The following is a 19,674-nucleotide window of genomic DNA, read 5'->3' as shown; positions in this document are numbered from 1 at the left end:
GCCCAGGGAACGAAGTCCCAACCCAGGAGCACTCGCCAGGCTGCTTCCCAGAGGCGAGTGGCCCGCCAGACTCAGGTTTCAGGAAAGGGGGTGCCTCACCTGCCCCCACAGCAGCCCCACCTCCACACTTCCCGATCCCAGCCCGCCCATAGCTTCAGTGCTGGGGTGGGGAACCCGGGTCCTTTAAGAGGGGTGTGGCCAATCCCGGGAAGCAGGTGCTCAACACCCGACACCCGGCTCCTGGGAAGGAGGCGGGGCTTCCGCAATAGTGGGCTGCAAGGGTCCGACAGGTGGAGGCCCAGCAGAGCTGAGCACAGACCTAGGCCGCCAGAGGGCGCCCGCAGGCCGAGGCGGAAGGAAGGCTGGCGGAGGAACACCTGGACGGGGGCGGGGCGAGTCTCCATGGAGACCTGCGCCGGTGTCCAATTCCCCAAAACAAATGCCTTCTGGCCCACAGGCTCCCGTCCCAACTCCATCCCCCAATAACACACACGGGACCAGGGACCATCAGCGTCCAAAACCTCTTTAATAACATGACAGGATTCAGGGTTAGTTTTTGTAGCCGCGGCTGGCCCGGCGGCCTCTTGCACGCTCGAACTTCCGGCCCTTGGATCGCACGTAGGGTCTGCGGGGAAGAGAGAGGTCAGGGCCGATTGTAGCTGGGAACTCCGCCAGAGATGCTGCCTCCGACAGAGCAGCAAGGACACGGGGAGGTGGCGGTGGGGGGGCTCAGTAGTGATAGCAACCGGGCTGCTGGCAAAGCCTGGCAGTGCAGGAAGCCACGATGGCAATGTGGTGGGGAAGCCAGCGCCAGGCCCTGGGGGCGGGTGGGGTACAACGCAGACCCCCCTGGGAGATGCCAACTCAGCCTAACCAGCTGCACCTGCAACACCAGCTGCGCAGGGAGCGCACCCCCAGGGGCACAGCTTTGGGCCTTGAAGGTGAGTGGGCAGGGCGAGGGGGAGCTGTAGGGAGGCCTGAGGCTGGCGGTGTGGGAAACAAGCACGGCCCGGACTGCACTGCGGGAGCCGGTCGGAGGCACAGGCCGGCATACTCACTTGGTGTGGCTGTGGGGGGTTCCGGGGGCCTTGCCGAAATGCCTGTACACCTCGCGGCCCTTGCGAGGACCTGGGGGAGGGAAGGAAGGGGCAGGTCAGGCAGACCCAGCACCCAGAGCTCCGGGCTCGGGCTGATGGGGTGGGGGTGAGGGGGAGTCCCAGTCTGTCAGCAGTCACACTGCTCACCCCCCTCACCCGGGGACAAGGCTCCGCCACGGAGACTCGGCGTCGCTCACCAGAAAGCAGGACAGTGCCACAGCCCTTGGGGGAGTCCAGGGCCAGCTGGTCGAAGGTGAGAATCTTGCCCCCAGCCTTGAGGATGCGGCTCCGGGCACGGCTGCTCACGCGAAGGGCACACACCTGGGGACACGGGGGACAGGTCCAGCCAGAGCTGCATGGCCGCCCAGGGGCTGCTGGGACTTACAGAGAAGGCCTGCTGTTTGCTCAGCCCTGTAACTAACTCCTTAACTAACACAACAGCTGTTCGCATCACGTTGCTTCCAGCAACTCCTTTGAGAATGCCGCAATGCAAAGCCATTCCGCCTTAAGGAACCCGAGGCATAAAAAGGTTTAGGGCCTCAGTGGGTAGAGCACGGGCCCTCGGACTCAAGGATCCCAGGTTGGATTCCAGTCAAGGGCACATGGCTGGGTTGCAGGCTCAATCCCCAGCATGGGGAATGCAGGAGGCAGCCGATCCATGATTCTCTCTCTCATCATTTATTTTTCTATCTCTCCCCCTCCCTTCCTCTCTGACATCAATAAAAAACATATTGAACAGCCGGAACCGGTTTGGCTCAGTGGATAGAGCGTCGGCTCGTGGACTGAGGGGTCCCAGGTTCGATTCCGGTCAAGGGCATGTGATTTGGTTGCGGGCACATCCCCGGTGGGGGGTGTGCAGGAGGCAGCTGAACGATGTTTCTCTCTCATTGATGTTTCTAACTCTCTATCCCTCTTGCTTCCTGTGAAAAACCAATTAAAAAAAAAAAAAACTTATTGAACAAAGCCAATCCATAATTCTCTCTCTCATCATTTATATTTCTCTCTCTCCCGCTCCCTTCCTCTCTGAAATCAGTAAAAAACGTTGAACAAAGGAAAGGCGGCTTAGGACTTTGTTCAGAGATGACAAAGTGACAGAGAAATCTACACCGGAACCCAGTTGTCTGGCTCCAGAGGGGCTTGCCCAGGGACGCAGGCCTCACCCCCACTCAGAGCCCCTCCCCACGCACCTTCAGTTTGGGCACCTCCTGGATTCTCACGTCATCAGTGATCGTCCCTACGACCACGGCGGTCTTGCCCTCACGGCCAGGAAGCTTCATCTTGCGGATCTTTGGGGGAGGAGACACACATTAAGTCCCGACTGGGGTTTGAATCCAACCCCGCAGCTTCAGGCAACCAAGGACCAGGACAGCTGGCCCTAAACCCACCCTCAACCTTCTCAAACTGGCATAGGCCTAACCTCAGGCTCAAGCACATTTCTCAACAGATGCCCGCCCCATGATGAACCCATGAAGCCACTGAGCCACCCCACCTCACAAGAAGGAAAACAGGGCCAAGCCACCCTCCTTCCCAGAGCCCAGCTCCTGACACGATCCAGTTGCTCCCCAGGCTGTGTCCCCCCGGCAGACCCTCACCATCCGGGAAAGGGACAGCGGCGGCCGGTTGGTGCGACTCATGAACAACCTCTTGAGCACCACTTGGTTGAAAGTGGAGTTGGTTCTTCTGGCCAGAAACCTGTACAGCTGGAGGGAAAGGGGAAAGGAGAAATGAGAATTCCCAGGCCGCTCCCCTCCCTCTCAACTTCCTGAGGGCAAACAAATGACTTCTGGCTTTCTTCTATCTCGGTGAGCTCCAGGGAGAGCCAGCCCAGGTTCATCCTGCTCAGGGCCCCACCCCCCCAGCTGTATACAGCACAGAAGCTGGAAACACTGAACTTGCAGAAGCTCTGAGAAGTGAGTCTGGGGCGGCATGAGAAGGAAAGCCCTGGACATTGCAGGTTTGGGGGTGGCCCTGCCCCAGGGTCACAGGCCCCCCACCCCACCTCACCTTGACCAGCAGCCTCAGGTAGATGTCCTGGCTCTTGGGCTCCTTGCGCCGGACCTTGCGGTCTTTGTTGTGACGGATGTCGACTCCCTGCAGGGTGAAGGGGAGACCATAGACCCCCTTGTGATCTGCAGGTTACTCACCCCGCGGACACGCTCAATCACTCCCTATCTCCCAGAGAGAGCGAGAGCCCCTGGCTCTGCGGAGACAACAAATCCCAGGTCCGCCCCTGGGAAAGTCGCTTCAACCCCCTGGACTTCCAATGGCTCCCCTGAAAAGCCTTTAGCGTGACCCCCAGCACCTTGGGAAGTTTTAACACAGTAGCCACGTTAACTCAAGTCAACACTTTTATTTCTTTGTAAATTAACTTTTTTTTTTTTGGCAAATTAACTTTTTCAACAACGCTGCTCCCACACTTGGGAGAATGGCTGAAAATATTCACACCAACGGCAGGCGCTAAGAACGAACCTTTACTGAGAAGATTCCCACTTTAGCGTTAAGAAAACCCAGTAAGGCCCCCCTTCCCACGACTCCCCCCGCCTGGTTTTGTGGTTTCCTTTCCAGACTGTTATGAATTTTGAAGAACGACTTGACAGCTCCCTTTTAACCAACACTTATGTACGAGTCGATGGGCTCTTTCCAAACTGGAACCCGAGAGAGGCGGGATTACTGTGCGCCCGTGAACACGATGGAGCAAGTCGGGCACAGGCTGGGAAAGCCAGATCGCAGGGCGGGCAGGGACCCTAGACTCTCAGGGAGGCCTGCCTGTCTCAAAGCCCGGGTACGGGACGCGCGACAACCCCCAGAGCCCAACTTTTCAGGCTGGGGAGTGACAGGTCCGGGCAGGGGCAGCAAAAAGGCCGGAGACTGAATGGCTGTGAGACCAGTGCCTAGAATCCTGGCTCCAGGGATGTGCACGATACTGGAGCGCAGAGGAGGCACACAGGTCTCTGCATTTTGACGGCGGTATCCCTTAGCCACCTCGTACAATTCGGGCATCGACTCAATGGGAGCTATAATGGAAAAATTCGGGAGGGATGGAGGCTGGTAGGACTGACGCATCCCTGCACTTCGGGGGGCCCCTAAATAGCCCCGCCACCACCGGAATCGCCTCCTTCGGACACCCCCAGAGCCCGTGCCTTCTTCTGGCGCGTCCCCAGCCCGAAACCGCGCTGGATGGAGGCGGATGGCCGAGCCCCAGACGCCTCCAAGCGCACTCACCATGATGGCGCCTCCTGCTCCACCAGGTCCGGAAAGAGAGAACAGCGCCGGGTGGGCGGGGAAAGCCTGCAGCTAGCGGCGCCCGCGTGACGTCACACGAGCGCGACCCGGCACTGTCGCGGCGACGAGGGCTTCTCTATGGTGAATCGGACCGAGGGCTAGATGGGCGCTTCCGGAATAAGGGCGAGGAGGACAACCAAAGAGAAGAAAAAAAAAAAAAAAGGGCCAGCACGTCGGAGGCCTCTCTAGCCCTATCCAGACCCTGGTCTTCCGGAAGGAAGGGACCTGGGAGGCCTGGTCGCGCAGTGGCTCTCTGGCCCGAAGCCGGCACCCTCTCTGTGACTCCAGGAGGACTGGGCGGGCCGAAAGTTGGCGATGAGGAGGAGGCGGGGCCGGAGGGGCTAGCCTAGACCTCTGCGAAACCTCTGACTCCACGCTCGGGTCATTTCCTTATCAGGCCGCCTTATCTCCCGTTGGTACTTCCAGGCGCGGCCGCGGCTTAGGAAAGTCCTGCTTGAGGTCTAATCCGAGATCTCCCAGCTGCAGCCCAGTCTTATAGCAGCCTGCATTTTTTTTTTTTTTTTTTTTTTTTTTTTTTTTTACCTTTTAGGTTTCGCTTCTCCCGCTGCCCCCAGAGGGCCCTTCCCTGATCCCACTCCAGCCTCTGCCACCCGGGGGCTGCTTTTCTCAGCCAGAGAGAGTGAGATGGCCCAGCGGGTTCGTGGTGAGGGATGTGCACGGTACTGGAGCGCAGAGGAGACACACCGAGGTCTCGGGCTTGGGGGCGGGGTAGAGAGAGGGATGGGTAAAAAAAAAAAATGTCTGAGAGGGGAGGAGAGACTTAGAGGGAGACAGATTTAGAGGGGAGAAGGAAGAGAGACCCCAAAGGGACAATCACTGACTGGGGGGCGGGGGGAGGACCTAGAAAGAGCCGGGAAATGGAGATCCGGGGAGGAGCAGAGGCATAGAAATAGTAAAATTCCAATAACTGCGATTTTGGGCAAATCATTTAACTTCTCTGTGCCTCACTTCCCTTATCTACAAAAGGGGGTGACAATAGCCTGGCACCTGGGATGTTATCCAGTGTTATATAAGTTAGTGAAAATGCCTAGGGCAATGCTTCCCACATTGTAATTGCTCAATAAAAATTAGGCCCTGGCCAGTTTTCTCAGTGGTTAGAGTGTCAGCACAAGAACCAAAGGGTGGCAGATTCGATTCTCAGTCAAGGGCATATACCTCGGTTGCAGGTTCAATCCCTTGGCCCCCCTTGGGGTGCAAGTGGGAGGCAACCAATTGATGTGTCTCTCTGGCATCCGTGCTTTTCTCTCTCCCTCCTTCCTCCCTCTCCCTCTCTCTAAAAAATCAGTGCAGCCCTAGCTGGTTTGGTTCAGTGCCTAAAAGCTTTGGCCTGCAAACTGAAGGGTCCAGGGTTTGATTCTAGCCAAGGGCTCGATCCCCAGTAGGGGGCGTGCAGGAGGCAACCAATCAATAATTCTCATCATTGATGTTTCTCTTCCCTCTCTGAAATCAATTAAAAAAATATTAAAAATTTTTAAAGTAAAATCTCAGTGGAAAAAATAATCTCAGGGGAGGATAAAAAACAAACATTAGGCTCCACCCATGTTTATCGATTGGCCCGTAGTAGATGACACAAGGAACTGGTTGGGGCAGTGAGAAAGTTGACCTCTCCTCCTTTCTCAGAAAGGCCATTCCTCGCGGGCTCCAAACACATCCAGCCTGGCCTCCTGTCGTCTCCTACTTACTCACTTCTCCTCCACAGCGCCAAAGGCCAGGCTGACCCGTGAGGCCTGACTCCTTACCATACCGCCCTCCCATGGCCTCCGACCCAGGACCAGGGTCTTGCTGATGACACAGCAGAGGGCTGGCAGATGAATGGACACCTAAGAAGCAGCCGGTAAGGGTCTGTCTGAAGTCAGTATCCTCTTTCTCCTTGTCCCTCCCTGTTCCCTCATCTCTGTAACTTGGTCTCTGTCTGTGAGTCCCAGCCTCTTAGGTCAGTGTGTCTGCCTTTCTCTCTGGGCCCCAAGCTCAGGTGCTGAGTTTCTCTGTCTCTCTGGGTTTCTGTTCCCCTCTCTCATGGCAGGCATGTATTACCTGGTGCTGTGGCCACTCTGGGTTGAACACAAGGTACATTGTTGGCAATAAAGGAACCCCTTCCTCCATTCGTCTCATTCTAAAAAGCAAGCTCTGCCCCTGTCTCTTTTAGCATGTGCCTTTCTATCATTCTGTTTCTTTTAAAATATATATATTTTATTGATTTTTTACAGAGAGGAAGAGAGAGGGATAGAGAGTTAGAAACATCGATAAGAGAGAATCATCAACCAGCTGCCTCCTGCACATCCCCCACTGGGGATGTGTCCGGAAACAACGTACATGCCCTTGACTGGAATCGAACCTGGGACCTTTCAGTCCACAGGCTAACGCTCTATCCACTGAGCCAAACCGGTTTCGGCCATTCTTCCTGTTTCTACATCTCCTGATATTATTCTTGCCTCGATTTCTTTCATCTTCACCAGATCTCTGCCTCTCTATGTTTCTGACAACATCTTTGCTTTCTGTCTCTTGGTCTCAGTTCCTCTCAGTCTCTGAGCCTTCAATATTCTCTCCCCTGGCCTTAGCCTGTTTGGCTGAGTGGATAGAGTATCAGCCTTCAGACTGAAGGGTCCTGGGTTTGATTCCAGGTCAGGGCACATGCCCAGGTTTCGGGCTTGATCCCCAGTGGGGGTGCCTAAAGGAGACAGCTGATCAATGATTTTCTCTCATCATTGTTGTTTCTCTCTCTCTCCCTCTCCCTTCCTCTCTGAAATCAATAAGAAAATATTTTAAAAAATATTCTCTCTCCTGTTCACCCCTGACCTCGTGGCCTCACAGATATTGTATCTCTCATCTTTCTTCTGTATCTCTTCTCTTGTCATGTAACTGGGTCACTCACTAGGTGGAAGCTTATGTCATGCACCACTCTGGTTTGGGCCCAAGGTAAATAGTGTGTGACACTTTAAAAAGTTGACATATAGTATTATATTCATTTCAGGGCTACATATTACAAACTGGTCACAAGTCCAGTTACCACTGTCACCCTACAGGGTTAATACAATATGTATTGACCACAGTCCCCATGCTACACAATATGTCCCTATGGCTTATTAATAATTTGTGAATCAACGACCCTCTCCTCCCTGGTTTTCATTCCAGAAGTGTCAGTCCTCTCCCTCTCTCTCTCTCTCTCTCTCTCTCTCTCTCTCTCTCTCTCTCGGTTTTCTTGAGTCCTTACCTTGCACATTCTTAATTCTTCTGTCTTTGTCTCTTTGTTTATCTCTCTGCGTCTGTCTGACTCTCTTTATCTTTTTAAAAATATATATATGTTTATTGATTTCAGAGAGGAAGAGAATCATTGATTGGCCGCTTCCTGCAGGCCTTCCCTCCCCCTCCCAGCCCGAAACCAGGGCATGTGCCCTGGTCAGAAGCAAACCCGGAATCCTTCAGTTGGCAGGCCGGTGCTCCACCCACTGGGCAAAACCGGCTAGGGCTGACTCTGTAACTTAAGAAGAGACAACATTCTTTTTTTTTTTTTTCTTTTTTTTTTTTTTTGCCTGACTGCTTCTCTGGGTCACTTACGAACGCCCTTTGCATACCTCTGGGTCTTGGTTACCTGTGTTAGGGTCTGTCTCTCTCTGCCTCTAAAACCTCCCTCCATGTCCCTTCTTTATAAACCCAATGAATGGACTGGCCCATGTACCCTCAACAAACATGGCGACCCGGTCCCTGGCTGGAGAGTCGTGCCCTCAACCACAATGGCAGCGGATCTCGCGAGCGCTCCGCCTCTCCCGTGGCAGCCCCTGCGCCGAGCTCGCGGATCGCTGGGCCCACCCCCCAGACCCCTCATTGGTGCGTCTCAGGCCAGCCGCGCGGCCATTGGCTGGACGGAGCCACACTCCCTCCCCCCATACACACCCCTGGGTCAGATGGGGGCGGTTGGTGCTGACTTGAGGGGCAGCTTGGAGGAGGACCAGGCTTGTGAGGAGGGTGCGGGGGTCCGGGCAGGGACCCGAGTCTGGGGGACCGCGGGGCCAAGAGGAACGGAGAGACGCAGGCCCGGGACTGGGGTACCAGGGCTGTGGGATGGAGATGGAGAACCAGAACCGGGGCTGAAGGATCCAGGCATGGAAACCCAGGTCTGGGGCTGGGTGGTGGAAATCAGGGGAGGGGCGTGGGGGGGGGGCGGTGAGTAGAGGCCCCGGACAGGGGGGAACCGGAGACAAAGACTCAGGCTTATGGATTGGGAGACCCAGGCCCGGGTGTGGGGTACCTGGAGGGGAGGAGAGAATGGAAACCAGGCCAGAGACTTGCAGACGAGACCTGGAGGACTCGGACCCAGGACTGGGGGAGAGCTAGGGTTCTGCCTAAACCTGAATTGCAATGGTGTGGGGGAGCCTGAGGGAGCTGCCAGGACCGGGGGCAGAGGTGACTCCTTAGGGTGAGGCCACAGATGGGGGTGTGTCTGGGGCAGCTGAGGGGCAGGTCTGGCAGGTGGCTGGGTGGGCGGAGCAGAGGGGAACAAAGGTGAGTAAGGAGGAAGAGGAGGCCGCAGAAGCAAGGCAGAGGGCAGGGGGAGAGCCTCTGGGGAGGGGACCTCACTCCCGGCTCCCATTCCCTCTCTGCAGAGCAGGCAGCCAGATGCCCAGGTCAGTGCTCGGGGTCCAGCTCGGAAACCCTGTCCCTTGCAGGTGCCTGCATGGGGCTCCTCTAGCTCTCTGACTCCTTGGTCCCTCCATGTCACATCCCTTTCTCAGTCTCTACCGGTGTCCGCATCTTCCACCTCCTGCCTGTCTTCTCTTTTTCTCCCTTGTCTTGTCGACCCGACACCTGTGCTCTCCTTAGTATCTCCCATCATCCCAGTTTCATTTCACGAAGCTGCTGTCTCCTCTCAGTGTTTCTCTGGCTCTCAGACCTCGTCCCTCTTTTTCTCTGTGTCCAGGTGCCTCTCCCTTGTTACTTCCTCCACCGGGAGATGACTGATGTGTGTTGTTTTTCTCTGTCTTTGCATGTCCCCTTTATGCCTCATTTTCCCCCAAAGCCCTCACCACCCAACACACTATATTCCTGTGTCTTGTTTTTCTGTCTTATGATTAAAATGTAAACTATGAAGGCAGGGGGGGTTTTGTCCATTTTGCTCCCTGCTGTGTTTGCTAGGCCTGGCATTGTGATTGGCACAGGAGGACACTGAATAATCATTTAGGGGATGAATGAATGAATGCTTGCATGCCTGGGTGTGCTCCAGAATGCTGGCTTTCCTGTCCAACTGATCCCTCCCCTGCTTCCTCAGGGTCTCCCCACACTTGTCTGGGCCTGACCGTCCCTGGTGCACCTGTGACTGTCCCTCATTGTCTCTCCCTGTCCACAGGCCCTGCCCACTTCCCTCCGCCTGGCACGGGGGTCCTGGGTTCTGACTCTCCTCTCGCCCTTCTTCCCCACAGAGGCCAGACCTGGAGCTGAGCTGGAGCTGGGGCCACAGGCTGAGGACTGCCCAGGGCGGGCCCAGAGCCATGGCCCCCCCGCCGCTGTCACCCCTGGCCACCAGCACTCCACTCCTGCATGGCGAGTTTGGCTCCTACCCGGCCCGAGGCCCGCGCTTCGCCCTCACTCTCACTCCGCAGGCTCTGCACATCCAGCGGCTGCGCCCGAAGCCCGAAGCCAGGCCCCGGGGCGGCCTGGTCCTGCTGGCCGAGGTCTCCGGCTGCTGCACCCTGCGCAGCCGCAGCCCCTCGGACTCGGCGGCCTACCTCTGCATCTACACTTACCCCCGGGGCCGGCGCGGGGGCCGGCGCAGAGCCACGCGCACCTTCGGGGCCGATGGGGCGGCCACCTACGAGGAGAACCGGGCCGAGGTCCAGCGCTGGGCCACCGTCCTCACGTGTCTGCTCCGTGGACTGCAGCTGCCTGGGAACGGGGGTGAGGTCCCGGGCAAGCTCGGAGTCTGCGGATCTCCCTCCGCGGGCACCTCTGTCTACTTCTCTGTGTGCCGTGTAATGTCTGAGTCGGTAATGGAAGTGCTGCCAGACAGGCATAGCGACAGGAGGAATAAAGCACAGGACGAGGGGACTTACTCGTGCCTGCTGCTCCCTCCCTAGGTTTTGTCTTTTACTTCCCTTTCCTGGGTCCTGACCGCGGGTGAGTCAGAGGCTCCCGGGCGGTGAGAGCAGCAAACCAAGACGTGGTCAGTCACCCCCCGGCGCCCAGAGGTGGCATCTGGAACATTAGCCCAGAGGGGCCCAGAGAAGGCTTTCAGGCAGAGGACAGCCGCCCCCCCGCCCCCCCGGGGGAGTGCTCAGTTGGCACAGGACGGTCAAGATTCAAGCGTCCCCATCTGGTGGGACTTGGTCCTCTGCCTGGGGGTGGTCCTGAGGGATGGTGACGGTAATGGAGCCTCGCAGAGTGAAGCAACCTGATCTGGGATCTGGTGTTGGTGAGGAACGAACGGAGCTCTCCTTCCTCCACACGTGGGTCCAAAGGGCACTGGGATTAGACACCCAAGCCCCGTCTTTGTCTCAGAAGGGGGTGGCCTGGGCACGTGAAGCCTGGGAGGCTCCGGTGCCAGCCTCCACCGGTCTGTTGGGGGCTGTCAGCAGTGGCTGTTCCCGAGGTCAGGGGCCTCTGTGGACTCCTTCCCCTCTCTCTGCAGAAATCACCTCCCACCTTCTGCCACGGCCACCCCGGTTGCTTCTATTGGTCAATCCCTTCGGTGGGCGGGGCCTGGCCTGGCAGTTGTGTAAGAACCACGTGCTGCCCATGATCTCCGAAGCTGGGCTGTCCTTCAACCTCATCCAGACAGGTAAGGGCGGTGTCAGGATGGACGTGGGGCTGAACTCCTGCATCTTGGTGGGGGGAAGAGCCCGCCTCACCTCCTGGTTTCCCACATTAGAACGACAGAACCACGCTCGGGAGCTGGTCCAGGGCCTGAGCCTGAGCGAGTGGGACGGCATCGTCACAGTCTCGGGAGATGGGCTGCTGTATGAGGTAGGATGGGGGGCCTGGGCCCCGAGCCCTGGGGGGCCTGTGGAGGCCAGGAGCAATACCCAGGGGTCTGGTTCCCGGCCCTCCAGGTGCTGAATGGACTCCTGGATCGCCCGGACTGGGAAGAGGCTATGAAGACGCCTGTGGGCATCCTCCCCTGTGGCTCCGGCAACGCCCTGGCTGGAGCCGTGAACCAGCATGGGGGGTAGGTGGCCTGAGGGTGCCCTGGGGGAGGGATAACGGACCTGGCACATCTCCCCTCCCGCTGCCAGTCCTCAGCCTGGTATTTTTGCGGGTCTCGTTCCCAGAATCCCTAGAGCCCAGAACTGTGCCTGGCACACAGGTGCCACTTAGTGAATGCCTGTGGGGTGGACGGAGAGGGTCCATCTGCAGGTGGCCAGACGGCTGTGGGTGGGCTGGGGACATGGCCGGCCTGGTCCCCTGGTTGCCTGCCTGTCTCCTCCCTACTCTGCACTCTGTCTCTCCCCCAGCCCTGTTCGCTCGTTCTCACTGTCAATCATCTCTGGCCCTGAAGGTTTGAGCAGGCCCTGGGCATTGACCTGCTGCTCAATTGCTCGCTGCTGCTCTGCCGGGGTGGCTGCCGCCCGCTGGACCTCCTCTCTGTGACCCTGGCCTCGGGCTCCCGCTGCTTCTCCTTCCTGTCTGTGGCCTGGGGCTTCGTGTCAGACGTGGACATCCAGAGCGAGCGCTTCAGGGCCCTGGGCAGTGCCCGCTTCACACTGGGCACCGTGCTGGGCCTGGCCACACTGCACACCTACCGTGGACGCATCTCCTACCTGCCTGCCACCGTGGAGCCTGCCTCACCCGCCCCCGCCCATGGCCTGCCCCGTGCCAAATCGGAGCTGACCCTGGCCCCCGTCCCAGCTCGAACCGTGGCCCACTCACCCCTTCATCGCTCTGTATCTGACCTGCCCCTGTCCCTGCCTCAGCCTGTCCTCACCTCCCCTGACTCGCCCGAACCCATACCCGTCCTGTCACTCAACGGTGGAGGCCCGGAGCTGGCCAGGGACTGGGGCGGGGCTGGGGATCCTCCACTGTCCCCAGACCCACTGCTGCCCTCGCCCCCTGGCTCCCCCAGATCAGCACTGCTCTCACCCATCACCGAGGGCGGACCAGAAGTGCCAGCGTCCCCTGGGCTCCTGCCTCCCACCCCTGATGGTGACCCGGTAGTCCTCTCTACTGGGGGCCCACCAGACCACCTGCTTCCCCCTCTGGGTACCCCACTCCCCCCAGGCTGGGTGACGCTGGAGGGGGACTTTGTGCTCATGCTGGCCATCTCGCCCAGCCACCTGGGGGCCGACCTCGTGGCGGTTCCCCACGCGCGCTTCGATGACGGCCTGGTGCACCTGTGCTGGGTGCGCGGCGGCATCTCGCGGGCCGCGCTGCTGCGCCTTTTCCTGGCCATGGAGCGAGGCAGCCACTTCAGCCTGGGCTGCCCGCAGCTGGGCTACGCCGCAGCCCGTGCCTTCCGCCTCGAGCCGCTCACTCCCCGCGGCGTGCTCACGGTGGACGGGGAGCAGGTGGAGTACGGGCCCGTGCAGGCCCAGGTGCATCCGGGCCTCGGTACGCTGCTCACGGGGCCTCCAGGCCGCCCTGGGCGAGAGCCCTGAACCTCAGAACTTGGAGCCTGCGATGGGCGGGGCCTACATTCCAAGGGGGTGGGGCCTCCGCTAGGGGCGGGGCCTGGCTGCTAGTTGGGTCGGAGGCCCCACGGGCAAGGGAGCCCCTGACTCAGGACTGCCCGCCTCCTGGGGACCAGTTCATGATGCTAGAGGGTGGCCCGAATGCCAGGGGGTGAGGGCCATGAGGGTCATAGGAAAGGGGGGGGGGCTCGCCCGGGAGGGTAGTGCCTGGCCAGTGAGGGCGCAGCTCAGACCAGACCCCTGCTTCCGGCTCCTGGAAGACCAAGTCGGTTGAGGGCGGAGCCTCTCATCCCGCGGCTCCTAACGATGGGGCCCGAGATGTGCGGGCTGGCCGGTCAGGGCCCCGTCTCGCCCTGTCCACTCCGGTGCCTCCATTTAACCGGCCAGAAGGGGCAGGTTCCCCTGGGCCAACGCTCACATTTGCACTAAGGTTCCGCCCCGTCCGTGGGGGCAGTTCATTTCCCGTTTTCTGTCTCCTGTGCGTCTCCAGACCCCGATCTTCAAAGCAATTGAAAAGGTCTATGCAATAAAGGCAGTCGCTACATTCCTCTTAGCCCCGCGCCCCTGCCTCTGTGCGGCAGCCCCTGCCTTTCCCGGCCCGGAGCCCAGACGAACCCGCAGACTGCAGCCAGGGACCCCCTGCCCTTGACCCGGGGCCAGGGAGCTGCCTCCTCCCCACGACAGCTGGCGCTGGGTTATCAAGATTTATTCAGGATAGTGTTATCGGAGGCGGCGGGAGGGCGGGTCCCCGCCGTGCCGGAGGCACACACACAGGACCCTCCCCGCCCCCGCGAGGGCGGGGGGAGGCTCGCTTTTTCTTAAAAATATAAATGTATTTATCTGCATCATCATCATCACATCCCCGGGGCACCAGCCGGCCGGCCCGTGGGCCACAGGATGGGGAGGAGGGGGGGTGTCAGGGCGCAAGTCTGAGTGAGGCGGCGGGAGCTCCGCCGGGAGGGGGCCGGCCTCACAGGGCCCCGTGCTGGGCCTGGTAGCGGGACAGCACGGCGCGGTAGTGGGACAGCTCCTGGCGCACCGCCACCACCTCCTGCCTCAGCAGGGCGTTCTCCTTCTCCAGGAAGGCCGCCCGCACCGATATCTGGTTCTCCTTGAGCCGCCGGGCGTCGCGGGACCGCTTGGCCGCCTCGTTATTCTTGTACCGCCGACTCCAGTACTTCTCGTCCTGGGGGTGCAGAGGTGGACAAGCGCTGAGGTCCAGAGGGGCCCCCCCAAACCACAGCGAAAGAAGAAGGGAGGAGCAGCTTGGCTTGTTCCTTCAAGCACCTGAGGGGATCTAAAGGCACTTCACGGCCGCCGCTTGCTCAGCAGGGGTGGTCTAAAGGATACAGGGTCTCCCCTGAGATGGGCATCCAAGGGTCTGCCCATCTAGGGCCCTGGTTGCTAAGGAGAGCAGGACCCTAGCAAAGTCAAGGGCATGAGAGGGCCTCCCACCCCCAACAACGGGGCCTCACGACTCCAGTGTGCAAAGCAGAGGCCCCAGTCCTCACTTGACAAAGGGCTACAATGAGCTCCTGGTTGCTAAGGATGCTTGTTCCCTAGCAACAGGGCTTTCAGGGTGTGAGATGCCAGTGAAAAGCACTGCCCTGTACATCACCTTTCCACATCCTGGTTGCTAAGGAAAGTCCAGCCTCCCCAGGGCAGGGATTTGATGTCTACCCATAAAGTCCTCCCAGAGCTGGTCCCTTTGGCCCTTGTTGCCAAGGCAACTTCATCCCTCCTCATCAAACAAAAGTAAAGTCTAAGTGGTCCCAAGGACTGCAGCTGGTCTCTGAACTGGCCTGGAATAGAAATAAGCTGTGGGGTTGCGGCCCCCCCTCCCCCACCGAACAGGTCCCATTTGTGCTTCTGTGAAGGAGCTATCCTGAGCCCTCCCCACAAGACTATGCCCAGGGGTCTTTAGTCCTAGAATTTGGTTGTGGAAGGCAGGCCACTCCTTACTGCCAAGGGGTACCCAGAGTTCTGGAACATGCCCCCTGCCCCCCACTTAATTACAGCCTAGTTCCTGCTTGGTAGGGCAAATCCAGTCCCTAGCAACAGGGCCCCGTGGCAGGGAAACACCGATCTAGATTGGGCTCGCAGGTCTGACCTAGCTGCTCTGAGCAGTTGTGTCTTACACGAAGGCAGGGCAAAGCCTTGTGAGAGGAGCCCAGGCACCTCTTGCTGGGGGAGACCCCAGAATTGGAAGAGACGTAATGCCAGCAAGATGAGTCACTGCCCAAGGCACCCAAATCGGAATGTGGTCCTGGCCAGCCATCAGAGCCGGAGGCTCCTTGCCTGTGAGGCCGTTCACACCCAGGAAATAAGGCCTAGAGGGCTGACAAAGTCTGCGTCCTAGGCAGATGCAATCACACCAAAAGATGCCTCAAACCAGAGATCCAACGACAAGCACTAGCCTGGCTGGCTGATAAGAGACAGGCTGATAACCCACTGCTAAAAAGTGCTGTCCTTAGCAACTGAGCCCAGCAGAGCCCGAAGCCTGCCCCCTGAAAGGTAGGGTCCAGGAGAAACTCCAAATCTGTACAACTGGGTCCAGCAGGGCTGGCTCTGTCTGTGCCCCATAATCACGCCATCTTCATAAATCCCAAGCCCAAAACGTTGCCCCCTTGCACCCCATGGCCAAGGAGGACCGGCCCTTGACTGCAGAAGAACCCGCCAGTGAATCCTAGTGAGAACCCGGGCCTGAGTGTGAGGTGCCCTGGCTGTGGGGGCTGTGCTGGCCAAGCCTGGGTCCCACATCTGGCAGACCTCACCTTCTGCTCCTCTGGCACCTGGATCTTCCTCGCCTTCTTCATGATGGGCTGGGGCTTAAGCTCCTCCTCGGAGAACCGGTGTCTCCGAGGGTCAAAGGTCTCATGGCCGGGAATGCTTGACAGGGCTAAGTCAGCAGGGTCAGGTTCAAAGGTCATCAGCACCTCCACGGTATCTGGGTCCACAGGGCTGGGTGTGTCCCGAGAGGTCAGGCCTTTGGGAAATAAAGTGTGTCACCTGAGTGTGTAGTTGTTTTGGGAAGAAGTTCCCAGATGCTACACTCTCTGCGCAGGGATCGTACCCACCACAATGAAGGCTAAAACATACTCTGCCAGGGAACAAACCCTAATAGAGAATATGAAGTTCCCTCAGCCATAAAGACGCTTAGAAATAATGAAGCCAACTCCGCCTTTACAAACGGGGAAACTGAGGCCCAATCATTACCTAGCTTGCCCTGTTATACTTGAGTCTGGGCTATTGCTTCCAAAACCTCATGCCTTCAGAGTCAGTGTCCGTTTCTTCCCCATAAGGCTAGCCTGAATCCTTCCCGAATCCCTGGCCAATGCCTAGACCTGTCCAGGAAAATGGAATCCAATGCACTGAAAAGACTTCCAGAGCCTCCTCAGAACTATCAGCTCTCAGGAGTTAGGGAAGAGAAGCAGGAAGGGCTCTGAGATCCCAGGAGGTTGGCTCAAGGGGGGGCAGGCAGGTGGCCTGCGCCTTTAAGAGCGAGCAAGCAGGGTCAGCTGAGGACACCGGTTCAGGGCAGAGTCACGTGCGGGCGCCTGCTTCCTCCGCACCCGCCGGGGCTCCCTCACGTTCCCCAGGCCCCGCCCCCTCGCGCGTGACCGCGCGTGCGCGGAGCACGGAGGAGGTTAGGGGAGGACTCACGTGGCGCGGGAGTGTGCGGCTGGGCGGGGGAGGGCCCTGGCTCTGCCTGGGGGTTGGGCCAGCGGCAGGTGTGTCCAGGAACCCCCGACCTGCTGCTGCCAGACCCCGGAGACCCCAAGATGCCAGAGGGAGCACCCCTTTCCTCTCGCTCCTTCGGGTCTCTCGGCTCGAACTTCTCAACCTCCAAGGATCCAGTCCCCCCTTCTCTCTGGGGAACACAGGAAAACCAACCCCCTCAATCTTCTCCCTACGGCCCTAGCCTAATCCCCTCGCCACAGGGTGCACAGGGTTCTGGAATCCCAGGCCCCTCCTTTTCCAGGAACTTAAGAAGATCGGCCCTCGCCTCAATGGAAGACCTAGAATGAAGTTCCTCGGCCTCCTCCCCTCTGGAGTGCAGGACCCGGGGGGTCCCAGACCCTTTCCAAAGGGGGACCCAGAAACCAGGGTAGACAGTCCGTTATGTGTAGGGAGCCAGTCTGTGCCCAGCCCTCGCCTTCTCCCTAGTAGAGGGTCTACTAGGCGTTAGGTCCTAACCCAGTTCCACCCATTCCGGGCCAAGAATATGGGGGTACAGTCCACTTCTCGCTAAATAACTCCGGTGTTGTGGGCTCCCAGTCCTGGCTGCACCAGACTTCCTGGAATTTGGGGCCCCAAGTCCCTCTGTTGTGGGGTCCTGGAGACCCAGCCCTTGATGCACTCGGGGACAGGAAATCCGACTCTTCTCCCAGCTTCTCTCAACTAGGGGGCCCAGAGCCCGGGAGCGCGGCCAGGGTCCCCCCCACCGCCCCGCGCCAGAAGCCCCGCCCACCGCCGACAAACCCCGCCCACCATTGGCAAAGCCCCGCCCCAGACCCCGCCCCCCGCTGCACCTGCGCGGTGGCCGCCGGCGGCCCCGAGGGCGGCCCGGGCGGGGGCGTGCCCCGGCGAGGAGCGAGGGGACGCGGAGCCGCAGGAGCCGGGTCCGGGGGAGGGCGCGGGCGTGCGCGCGGGCGAGGGTGCCGGGGACGGGCCGCCGTGGGGCGGCGGGCTGGGCGGGAGCCCGTGCTCCAGCAGGAAGGCGTCCAGGTCCACGTACTCCACGTCGCCGAACGGCAGCGTCCGCTCCCACAGCAGCGGCGCCAACAGGCTCGGGCCCGGGGCGGCTGCTGGGCGCCCGCGGGGGGACCCGCCGCCCACCGCCGCCGCCACGGGGGCATCCGCCGCCGGGCCCGCCGTCTCCAGGCCCGGCCCGGGGACCGTGGCTGCGGGCAGAGCCGCCTTGCGCTCCTTTTCCTTCAGGAGACCTGGGGGCCAGGGAGGCAGGGCAGGGGCAGGAGGGAGATGGAGATGGAGATAATGGGAAAGAGACCCCGCGTCAGGGAGACACCAGCAGAGGGAGGGCAGAGACCCACACGACGGAGATCCAGAGAAAGAGGGAGCGATCGAGGTTGGAGGGAGACCGGAGAGGGAGGGCAAGGACCCAGAAAGAGGGGGGGACAGAGGCTCAGAGAGGGGAAGACACCCATAGAGAAAGGTCAGAGGCGGGCAGAGATGGAGAGAGGGACAGAAACTCAGAGGGGAGGACGGGGACTCAGAGGGAGGGGAGGTCAGAGGTGCAGAGCGAGATGGGGACAGAGACCCGGTAAGGGACAGACATAGAAAAGGGACGGAAGTTCAGACACAGGTAGGGGAGGGGTTGGGCAAGTGAGAGAGAGAGAGAGGAAAAAAAAAAAAAATACGGCTCTGTGATTCCTCTGCAACCTACCCCCACCCCGCACTGAACCCCCTCTCCCTACCCCCCTCCCTGTAAGGGACAGGAAGGGGTTCTTCCTGGGGCACATTCCTCATCCCTAGGCTCCATGTGACCCCAGGAGGCCCCGCCCAAGCCCGTGTCACTACCGTGTGAGCATCAGACACACCCCCTCTCTCTCCTCCCTGGACCTCAGGGGTCCAGACTCCCGGAACCAAAGGAAGAGGGGTTAGGGCCTAGATTCTCGGGCCCTCCGGGAGAAGGACACTGGGGGTGGGGGCTAGGGGGCCTGGCCTAGACTCTCCTGGGTCCTCTTGGTAGGCGGGCTTGACAGCCGGTACTTTTGGGTCGTGGGTCCTGAAAGATCTGAGGACCTAAACACCTTAAGTTAAAGGGGAAAAGGTTGGGGAGATGGATTCCCCCGCACGGAGAAGGTAGCTGCGGACCCCCCTCCCCCGGCACCTGAGTCCCTAAGGGAGCAAGGTGTCTGAGTTGGGCAAGGTGGGGGCTAGAACTCACAGCTGGCTGGCTCTTTGGGCTTGCTGGTCCCTTGCAGAAGGCTCCGCAGGCCGAGCAGCGCTCCCCCGCCAGGGGGGGCCCCGGCCGGGCCGCCCAGCAGCAGGGGGGCCGGAGTCCTGTCGCTCACGGGCCGCGCCATCGCCGGGCACCTGCCCGCAGGCTTACGGGCTCATGGAGAGGCGAAGAGCTGGCCTGCCGGTCAGCGGCACACACTCCTGCGGTTCGGGCGAGCGTCTGCCCAGGGGCGGGCGAGCGTAGCTTGCAAGATCCCAGTATCCAGAACAGTGCGAATCCTAGGAGCGACGGGGATTTGCAGTCCTCGCTGCAGAAACGTGCAACTCTAGAGGGTCCCAGGAGACCATGCAGTCTGGGTGAGGGGATGATCAGGTCAGACGGCCAGCTCTTTGCAACCGAGGGCTGACGGGGACCCAGGGCGCTCCTTCTACAAGGTGGGCGAGCCTGGCTCTTGCAAAATCTGCAGCTCTCTCAACGGAAGGCGCTTTGCAATCTGCACCAAGAGGTGAGCGCGGAGGGGCGGGTGAGGGGGCCGGAGGAGGCGGCAGCCTTGAGGCGTGGCCAAAGCAAACTTCTTTCGCGGAAAAAAAAAAAAGCCAAACCAAAACACCGGACGCCACAGCGAGCACCCCTCCTCTCGGCCCCCGCCCGCGCACGCCCAGCCCCAGCCCGCCCGTCTCTTGGGCCATGCACCCCAGCCGCGTGCCTCCCTCGGGCTGAAAGTGCGGGCCAA

General features: G+C 59.9%; 3 protein-coding genes across 9 annotated transcripts; 1 reads left to right on the top strand and 2 right to left on the bottom strand.

The window, feature by feature from the left end:
• Window positions 1–507: 507 nt before the first annotated feature.
• RPL18 (ribosomal protein L18) lies at window positions 508–4,392 on the bottom strand. 2 transcript variants are annotated; one of them, XM_036441633.2, is made up of 7 exons: window positions 4,320–4,392; window positions 3,102–3,188; window positions 2,690–2,797; window positions 2,285–2,383; window positions 1,295–1,418; window positions 1,059–1,128; window positions 508–625 (listed from the first exon to the last, which is right to left on the bottom strand). In XM_036441633.2, the coding sequence occupies exons 1-7, from the start codon at window positions 4,320–4,322 to the stop codon at window positions 550–552; spliced, it is 567 nt and encodes a 188-aa protein (XP_036297526.1). In that variant the 5' UTR covers window positions 4,323–4,392; the 3' UTR covers window positions 508–549. The 2 variants fall into 2 exon arrangements, with proteins under 2 accessions (XP_036297526.1, XP_036297525.1); XM_036441632.1 differs by having other exon boundaries at window positions 3,102–3,218; window positions 4,320–4,337.
• A 528-nt stretch (window positions 4,393–4,920) lies between these two features.
• SPHK2 (sphingosine kinase 2) lies at window positions 4,921–13,568 on the top strand. 4 transcript variants are annotated; one of them, XM_045582928.1, is made up of 7 exons: window positions 4,921–5,088; window positions 6,100–6,234; window positions 9,815–10,289; window positions 11,020–11,169; window positions 11,260–11,354; window positions 11,441–11,556; window positions 11,887–13,568. In XM_045582928.1, exons 3-7 carry the CDS (start codon window positions 9,884–9,886, stop codon window positions 12,980–12,982), a joined length of 1,863 nt encoding a protein of 620 aa, XP_045438884.1. In that variant the 5' UTR covers window positions 4,921–5,088; window positions 6,100–6,234; window positions 9,815–9,883; the 3' UTR covers window positions 12,983–13,568. The 4 variants fall into 4 exon arrangements, with proteins under 4 accessions (XP_045438884.1, XP_045438885.1, XP_036297517.1 ...); XM_045582929.1 differs by having other exon boundaries at window positions 4,924–5,059; XM_036441624.2 differs by lacking the exons at window positions 4,921–5,088; window positions 6,100–6,234 and adding an exon at window positions 8,320–8,512.
• Window positions 13,569–13,707: 139 nt separating this feature from the next.
• Window positions 13,708–19,506, bottom strand: LOC118721089 (D-box binding PAR bZIP transcription factor). 3 transcript variants are annotated; one of them, XM_045582930.1, is made up of 5 exons: window positions 18,927–19,063; window positions 17,548–17,961; window positions 16,679–16,886; window positions 15,790–16,001; window positions 13,708–14,201 (listed from the first exon to the last, which is right to left on the bottom strand). In XM_045582930.1, the coding sequence occupies exons 2-5, from the start codon at window positions 17,872–17,874 to the stop codon at window positions 13,986–13,988; spliced, it is 963 nt and encodes a 320-aa protein (XP_045438886.1). In that variant the 5' UTR covers window positions 17,875–17,961; window positions 18,927–19,063; the 3' UTR covers window positions 13,708–13,985. The 3 variants fall into 3 exon arrangements, with proteins under 3 accessions (XP_045438886.1, XP_036297522.1, XP_036297523.1); XM_036441629.2 differs by lacking the exon at window positions 16,679–16,886 and having other exon boundaries at window positions 18,927–19,506; XM_036441630.2 differs by lacking the exons at window positions 16,679–16,886; window positions 18,927–19,063 and adding an exon at window positions 18,454–18,520.
• Between the last annotated feature and the right edge of the window lie 168 nt (window positions 19,507–19,674).

The sequence above is a fragment of the Pipistrellus kuhlii genome, unplaced genomic scaffold (assembly GCF_014108245.1).
Source record: "Pipistrellus kuhlii isolate mPipKuh1 unplaced genomic scaffold, mPipKuh1.p scaffold_m20_p_179, whole genome shotgun sequence".
NCBI classification, from domain to species: Eukaryota; Metazoa; Chordata; class Mammalia; order Chiroptera; family Vespertilionidae; genus Pipistrellus; species Pipistrellus kuhlii.
The sequence above is the reverse complement of the archived record's forward strand: the minus strand, read 5'-3'. Positions and strand labels throughout refer to the sequence as shown.